Raw genomic sequence first — 9017 nt, forward strand, 5'->3', positions numbered from 1 at the left:
GATAAACTAAACGCAAACATATAGTTGTTTTTAAATTAAAAGAGAGTAACATCTTTTCAGAATAACACCAAATTGTTTTTGGTCTATTTTGGGATTTTCACAAAAAAACAAAAACAAAACAAAAATAAAAAAATAAATAAAAATACTCAAATTAAATAAATAGAAAAATATATATTAAAAATATATAATAAAGTTAAATAAAATAAAACAATCCCTTCTATGGGAGATAAACAGAAGATATGTAGATGTGTTTTACCAGGTGTGAGCACGAGGGAGTTTGTCAGGTGTCCCCCACTGCTCGATAGTAAACAACTGCGGCCCATTGGAACCTGCAAGACATCAGGTGACCCGTCAAGGACCAATCAGAAATGGAGCCAATTCATTATATAGGTCTCAAAGGGAAATGCTAAGATCTGAAACCAGAGGAAGCTGCTACAAACATCTTCCTATAGACTGTCTGCATTAAATTGTCAAGAGGAATGATACTACAATTGTACTACAATGCCAGTAACATTTTCTGAAAAACAAACATACGTATACAAAATAACACACACATATATATTATTATATATTACATTATATGATATGATCTAATATGAGGCACAGTATTGCATTATTTACCGTAGAGTTCAGCGAAGCCGTTCATTGGCACTCTGGATGTTCCGGTGACGAACTGCAAAAGTCTGATCCGCTTTTCAGCATCCATTAACAATACAGCCTGAGTTGAGACATAGCGAGACATAGTTAATAACAATAACTTCATTTCTTTATACTAGCAGTAAGGAAAACATTTTACAGAGAATAAGTTCTCAAAACAACCATGTCAGGGAACCAAGGTAGTTTTTCTCTTAAAATAAATACATTTAGAATTCTATTCAAATAATCATCAGTAGAAAACCTCCACTTAAAGCTTTTCCTAGTTAATGTACCAGTAATCAACTGGCACATTGGGATACGGTTGCTTGATTGCTAACAATGACTCATATTCTATATTTAAATGTATTCAAATGTGTTTAATTCTGTATTGGTATTTGGCATTTCCATTATATTTTTATGGGGGAACAGGATCAGAAAATGCCACAAACTGGACTTAAACCTCCACTGTGGCTCAGCATGCTGGAGCCAGGGGTCAAAGTTCAGCCAGAAAACCCCTGCTAGCAGATGCCATAACTACACCATTACAGGGGGGGGAAATCTTTCTTCACGGACTGCTATTCAAGAATGAAATAAATATGAATATGTCTATAGATATTACGAACATCCTTGGATGTACAGCTCTGACCAGATAGATTAACTTCATAACTGAAGAAATGTGTGCCTAATTTCAGACTTCAAACCTATTTTTAAACATGACACATTTGCTGTATATGTGCTGTACTGGAGAGTAAATCTGTATGTATTTACCTATGTGTGTGTAGAAAGAGCAAGTCTGGCTCCAGACTACTGATAAGACGTTCCTAATGCGCGCCGTGCCTCTTTCATCAGAGTAAACACTCGATGAGCCTCACATCAAACAGACTTTGATCGGTAACTGCCTGCCGTGCACTTGGCATGAGGTCAGACACACTCATGCTTACAAAATTTTGGACACACTTGACTAAATTAGTTTCTCATGATCTTTAAAATCTTTCGATCTAAAAAAGATCTTGATTAAATGCCTGAAATTAATTTAGAAGAAAAAATGCATTCATGACTTCTTTACAAAATTAACATTCAATTTTTTTAATGCATTAGTTTGAGATCATCATTCCAGGATGCACCCAAGAAGTTAAAATAAACATTAGATTGTTTGGATTTTTTGTTGTTGTCAGTCAATACATCTGTAACATGTCATAGTTCATATGGTTTTACTTCAGCTACAAATGTGTAAAAAAAAAAAAAAAAAAAAACAAGTCAAAATTTCTTGCACACAAAACATAGGCTATGTGCTTCTCCATACCTTCCAGAACCACTGGATCACAGGGTGATTAGGACAGTAGCCATTCTTATAGATGGTGTGCTGCCTCCAGTCATTGACGTCCACGTCTCCCAGACCACACATCAGCAGCTGGAGACAGAGAATACAGCACGATAAACACACTAACACACACAGACCAGCATCTGACCACAGCTACTCAACTTCAGAAAGCATTATCTATATATATATATATATCTATATATATATATATCTATATATATATATAGATATATATATATATATATATATATATATATATATATATATATATATAATGTTTAGGGTTGATGAGATAAAAAAAAAAAAAAGATTTTAAAGGATATCTATTACGCTCACCAAGGGTGCTAAAAGGCTGGATAAAAAAAAAGACAAAGTAATATTGCAAAATATTATTCAAATGTATATATAAAAAAAAAAAAAAATAATAAAAAGAATAATAATAAAAATAAAGAAATAATATATATATATATATATATATATATATATATATATATATATATATTTATTTATATATATTAGACTTATTTACTTATTTACATAATTTCTGTAATAGCAAAGCAAAATTTTCAGTCTTCTACTATGATGATTTTGTGCTCAATAATTATCAGCAATTTTTTTTTGCAATGTCTTTACAGTCACTTTTGAGTGTCCTTGCATAATAAAAGCAGTTAAAATAAAAATAATAATTTTACAAATAATTTAAAAAATAATCATCCTGACCCTTTTGTGTGCGTATTTGAATAATACTATTGTATAGTATATAAAAACCCGAAATGTTTTATATACTGTTTGTGGCAATACAATTTTTGTAAACTTAAAAGTACTTTATTTGATTTGCTTTGCTTCTATATCTGGAACTAGAAATGGGATAACTCAAACTACAAATCGGATATTAATACAGCTTAAGATCGTTCAAATCATGCAGATAATACACTGCTGTATAAATAGTACATCAGCAGAACCTCTACTGGCTGACATTCATACCATGATCTATTCAGCACACTCTGCCTTTATTAGTTTATTATTATTGGCCACTATGATGGGTTTAAGTGCGAGGTGACATGAAATTGTCAATACATACTTTTTAAGGGTGACCGTGACTAATGCACTGTTCAGTGTCGATTCATAATACAGGCTTTTTTTGCACTTTTTTTTGTATAATTCTATGAAAGTCTTGGACATGGAGGATTCGGTCTCCATGACAACGGCAGAGACGGTAATGGGTATGTGGGAAGTTGTTACCTCCAGTTCGTTTTCGTCAAAAATCTTTATCAAGTCGATGGGAATGAGTTCAGTGAAGCCCTGTGAAACAGACATGTGAAACATGATCAAAACATTGCATGTCATTATAGCATATTGGCATGCAGCCATAAGGAATAACCAAATCTCTGCTAACACCTAGTGGCAATACATGGAACTAAAGATAACTTTTTTATTGTGTGAGGGATTTGATCACGTACCTCCAAAAAGGCATTCATCTGTTTCTGGACCCGGTTCACAAACCGCCACTGAATCACCAGGCTGTGCAGAGCCAAAAAAAAATAGATGTTCATATAAAATGCGACATGCAAGCTTTTACAAAGATAGCAATAGAGCAACTCACTCTATGTATTCTTTTTTGTTGTCATTGGTTACAACCATGTCTGATCCGCTTGGCTTCAAATCCACCTGATATGTCTATAAATATATATATATACAAAAAAAAACACATTAGCAAAAATACCACAATAAAATTTGTTTTCATTGAAGATGACTTACTTAAACACATATATTTAGACACACAATACTGTTACCTGTCCAAAGTTGTCCTCGTCAATGCAGAACCGCAAGTCCAGTTCTGTGGGGTCGTTTTCCAGAATCCACTTGAGAGAGTTGTAGTATTCACTGTCCTAGAGAAGTGAGTATGCATGTGCACAGACACACTAAATTCAGATCAATGCCTTTAAACAACATACTTCAAGGAGAATTCTGTTTTATTAGGTTTCTGCACTCTTCTGCTGTGGGTTATATCTTAAAATTGGTGTGTGTGTGTGTGTGTAAGTAGGTGTGTGTGAACGCACCACTGACTCCATATCATTCAGTGTGATCTGTTTGCCCAGCATCATTTTATAGAATGGTCGAATGAAGAAACCTGCAAAACAAACAATAAGAATACATTTCTGTTTGTAACCGGGAACAGCAGCTGCAAATCAAATCCCAAATCAAATAATAATAGCATGATAATAATAAAAAAAGTCACATGAAAATTCTTCAGATCAGCTATTAAAAAACAGGTTTATGTACCGTCTAACAGCTTTCCGTGATACACAGCCATGCCAGCCACCCGACCGATGAACTTGAAGTATGAGAGGTGATCCTCATTACAGAGGCCGGAGTTTGGATTGATCTGAAGGGTGTAGTTATCTCTGCAGACAGACAGAAGGGAGACGTTAAACGAATGAATTATGATGCCAGCACTAATGAGTGTCAGTGGGGGAGATCTAACAACATAACAGAACAAGAAGAAATGCTTGCATTCTTTCAGAACAACAATACAGACAGAAAGACACCGATATACTGACAGAGACAGACAGGTTTATATACAGACAGACAGACAGACAGACAGACATGTAAATATATATAGACAGATATATACATAGACATGAAGAAAGACATACAGACAGATGAACAAATAAAGACAGACAAAATATCGGACAGATTAATTTAAGCCAGCAGACAGACAGACAAAGGATTTACATGCCAGTTCAAGCAAATCTGCTAAAGCAGCTCAAACTCGACAAACCTGTAGTGGACAAACACTTGGACACTTACGTGGCTGAGTACTCAAACAGCCCATAATAAGGGTTAAACATCTCCTTGGAGAGCAGGAAGAACCATTCTCTGGCCACGCCCCCATAATCCAGGCCTTTCTCCGATTCAAACTCAATCCACAGACGAGCCTTCAGACTGTCGGGTCTCTTCAGGGACATGATTCGTCTGTAAGACTCCTCAAAGATGTTATTCCTGTGTAGCTTCATCTCAAAACGGTTTGGAATATCGGCCTGTGGGAGAGAGAGAGAGAGAGAGATTCAAATAACAGTTGCACTCATGAAATTTGGATGAATAAAATCCCAGAATAATAAACTGAAGATCACGATTAGCTACAGGCTTTGAGTGTCACACTAACATCTAAACTTAATATTAAGGTTTGAAATAATCACAGCACTGTAAACAGCTGCGTTTCTGTTGTGTGAAGAACAATTTAACACCCAATGGAAAAAAAGAAAAGGATTTCACACAGAATAAATTACAGTGTCTAGGAATACAGTATGTGACAGGAAAGAGCTCACTGTGATGTCTCTGAAAATGTCACTTCATTTCTTACCGGCTTCTTTAACTTCTTTCTGAAGTAATCATACTTCTGCTTGAATTCTCTGGAATATGGCACCGCCTAAAAGAAGACAAATAAACAATTGAATACATAAATGTAACAAGGATAACAACTGACAAGCAAGAAAATAAACATGAGTTTGGAAATTATTTAAAAAGTTTTCTAAAGAACATCTGATATTATTACTATTATATACTACATTTATATGAATATCAGAAAATCTTTATTTAAAAACACATCCTGGCCAGGCCATATTTCAAATGATTTTTTTTTTAATGCATAAACATTTAGAATGAAAATGGCCTCTATTTCTGACACATTGTGACATAGCTTTTTTGGAATTTTACTGTATTGTAAAGAATTTCTTTTTTTATGTGGTAATACTACACCTCTAATTTATTTTTTTAGATTAAACATTTTCAACTGTAATGCAATAAAACTACTAAATACTACTACTAAAAACAATCACACAACAAAATTAAAACTAAAAGTCAACAGTGTTACAAGAGAACAGAGACGGAATAACAGAAAGACTGTGACAGAGAATAAAGGTACACTCACAGGTCCAGTTATGGCAGGACTCTGGAGGCGAGGGTCCTCCCACTGTGTTTTTTTGGTGTCTGAGGAGGAGGAGAGGAATTTTAGAACTCTTTATATGCCTCACATTTTTATTGCTATTTCCTACAAATTAAATATACAGAAAAAAACCTTTAAAAAAAAACGTTTAAATTAGGTTTCAATTGTGTAAACAAACTTTCAATGTGGATGGTTCAATATAAATCAGTGCACACACACCACTAGAGGTCGTTTGTGAATGTGTGGAGCTGACAAACAAAACAGGTGTGTATCGACCACGGCAGCAGACTCAGCAGTGTTTGAACACACCTGTGTTGTGACGGACACCGAGGACACGTCCCAGTTTAATGATGCATGAGAAAAATGATCTCACAACTTATGTTACCTTTACCATCTAAATAGTTATTGATCACACAGCACAGCGACAAAACAACAAATAGGAACTTGAGAGCATATCTGTGAATGGAGCATTGCATTACTGTATGGCAGGAGGATTTCAGGCCCAACAGTAGACTGCAAAACTATGCTGCATTCCCAGGCACCTCGTTTGGGTCACATCGTAAAGCAGTGTAAAATAATTTCAAACACCAAAATTGAATAAAAGCATAAAATGTAGCTTTCTACCCACTATTACAGTATGTTTAGAGTGATGTAAAGACCTTCAAAATATAAAAACAGTCTAATTGTTCAAATCTGTTGTTATCAAATGCATAAGACACTAATTTCTGACTAGACCATATAAAGCTAAATGAAATGTAATTTGATAATATCAATTTTTGTTTGTCTCAAGCACTACTGTTCAAAAGTTTGGGGTTAGAAAGGAACAGTGTCTGGTTATTAATGAGTGTCCTTACTATGGTCGATGTAAAAGGTTCTTCCGTCTGCGTGCACTCGTTCCTCCCACCCAGGCTGCGGAGATTCAGAGAGAGAGAAAAAAAACATTAAGATCAGACAAAACTACCTAATACACCAACACAACAACTGTAACAGATAATGTGACGGAGGAAGAACAGAAAGATATGAAGATTCCTCGGTTCAGTGTGGGAGAGCTTCCACGACAGGGTTCCACTGGCATGCAGAAGAGACCTCGTTTATTCACTCGCACTCTGACAAACACGCACTCGCATTCACATACTGCCCCGGAGACCCTCCCCCCCGAGACTTGCAAACCCACGCCGATGCCAACATCACAAGAAACTGCCAGGTCTGACGAAAATCACAGCCAACAATTCATAACCCACAACAACAAGGAAAGCTGTTTGACGACCCACACACGGGGTCCGGAGAGGGGACAAGACCTTCGTTCACGACTGAGAGACTGAGCCAGCACTGAAGACAAGCGCTCTCGTGCTGAACGGGCATCAACCAAAAACTGGCATCGAATGAAGCACAGGATGGACACTGTGCAGGGGTGGAGGATGCAGAGAAGAGGGTGGATGGATGGAGAAATGATAACCAACACAACCAGATACGAGATACGTGCAGGGAAAAATATAAAAAAAGAGAGAATGACAGAGACACAGGACAAACAGAGCTTAATAGAAGGGTTCTGGAAGTAAAAATCCCACTTAAAATATCCAGTTAAGATAATGTACACTCAAAACACACATACCAAAAGTTCTGGGACTTTAAAGTAATGGCATATGTTAATGTAAATGCTACAGTGATATTTGGTGGATCACAACCCAAAACCCTATATTTTGTTGGATATTCCGCTGACACATATTCAATATTTGGCCTGGTTTCAAAAACCATGTGCAGGTAAATCCTACAGTTCATGCATTAACAAACCTGTAATTTCTATATTATATAAATGCATATTATATAAAAATGTAAAAAAAAAACTGGTACCTGCTAAGAATTAGTGATTTAATAAGTTTTTTTTTTTGAGATCCCTATCAAAAAAGTACAAATACTAGCACTTACTTTTTCTTTGATTTATAAAAAAATTAATAAAAAAATACTAGTGCTATGTGAACTGCACTAGACTAACTGAGACTCGTCGTGGCACTTGTATACTGTTTTTGTTCTCTCATTGGTCTGATTGCTTCTATTGTCTTATTTGTAAGTCTCAAAAGCACTGCTAGATAATTAAATGTAAAATGAATGGAAACAAATACCTCTGGAACCAAGGCTGCTTAAAAGCAGGCAGTCAGTATTGAGCTCTATAACGGAAAGCACTGAACAAAAACCAAAAAAGAAAAAAAAGAGAAAAAAAAACACACCCAACGAAGACTGACAATAAAAGAGTGAACTCGGGAGTAAAACAGAAGGGAAAAAAGAAGGACAGTCATCCATGCCAGCAAGGATAATAAAGGTGGAGAGGTCAGAGGTCAGAGGGCGGACAGATTGGTGGGCAGGCAGGTAAATACGCAGGCAGAGAGAGGACCGACCTCCTCTGGAAGATTCTGCCACAAACAGCATCAAGCGTAGAGCGAACCATGTTCCCCCACGCCACCGAAAGAGAAATCACACACACACACACACACACACACACACACACACACACACACACACCACCAACTTGTGAGACAGAACTGCAATCAGTGCAGTGGGAAACATTGTTACCTAAAACTATTAACATCAATTAAAAATGAAGATCAAATAAAAGAAAAAATAAATATTTGATTATATACTTACATTTTAAAATGACAAAGCACATAACAATTACTAAATGATTTATAAATTATGTATCAATTGAAATGGAAAAAATAAATCCAATTCAAAATATTAATACTATATTAGTATTTAAATACAAAAAAAAAAACCTCATGTATGTACTAGTTGATGGACGAAGGACGGAAAAGTATATTTTTAGATATTTGATATAAAAATCAATGATTTGCATTCATATGACTTGTTACTTATAACTAATATATTTGCATATATTAATGTACTTTTAATTTACATGCATGTGCATGGCATTTTCACCATTGCTAGAAAACAGGCATGAAAATAGATGTTTATTAGAATTCCCTGTTCCCTGGCACGTATTTCCACTGAAAACCTGAGAAGAGAAGGTGTGATTACCAAACACCAGCATAACGTATAAGTATCTCTGCTAGGTGGGGAAGAAAAAATATCATTAAGAGTTTCTTCACAATCTCATCATGT

At 35.5% G+C, this 9017-nt stretch overlaps 1 protein-coding gene across 19 annotated transcripts in view; it reads right to left on the minus strand.

Moving 5' to 3' along the window:
* nedd4l (NEDD4 like E3 ubiquitin protein ligase) overlaps positions 1-9017 on the minus strand; it is an 80277-nt gene that overhangs the window by 1846 nt on the left and 69414 nt on the right. For 15 of the 19 annotated variants that reach the window (XM_059526008.1, XM_059526007.1, XM_059526010.1 and 12 more), the window contains 14 exons: positions 8297-8311; positions 6758-6812; positions 5889-5947; positions 5322-5387; positions 4769-4998; positions 4241-4362; positions 4018-4088; positions 3751-3846; positions 3561-3634; positions 3418-3478; positions 3200-3259; positions 1940-2047; positions 622-718; positions 257-329 (listed from right to left, as the gene is read on the minus strand). In XM_059526008.1, the coding sequence (XP_059381991.1) occupies positions 257-329; positions 622-718; positions 1940-2047; positions 3200-3259; positions 3418-3478; positions 3561-3634; positions 3751-3846; positions 4018-4088; positions 4241-4362; positions 4769-4998; positions 5322-5387; positions 5889-5947; positions 6758-6812; positions 8297-8311 (1187 nt within the window). The remainder of the gene's footprint in view (positions 1-256; positions 330-621; positions 719-1939; positions 2048-3199; positions 3260-3417; positions 3479-3560; positions 3635-3750; positions 3847-4017; positions 4089-4240; positions 4363-4768; positions 4999-5321; positions 5388-5888; positions 5948-6757; positions 6813-8296; positions 8312-9017) is intronic. The other 4 variants (XM_059526011.1, XM_059526012.1, XM_059525996.1 and 1 more) reach the window with 1 other exon arrangement.

Source organism: Carassius carassius, chromosome 36 (genome assembly GCF_963082965.1).
Source record: "Carassius carassius chromosome 36, fCarCar2.1, whole genome shotgun sequence".
NCBI classification, from domain to species: Eukaryota; Metazoa; Chordata; class Actinopteri; order Cypriniformes; family Cyprinidae; genus Carassius; species Carassius carassius.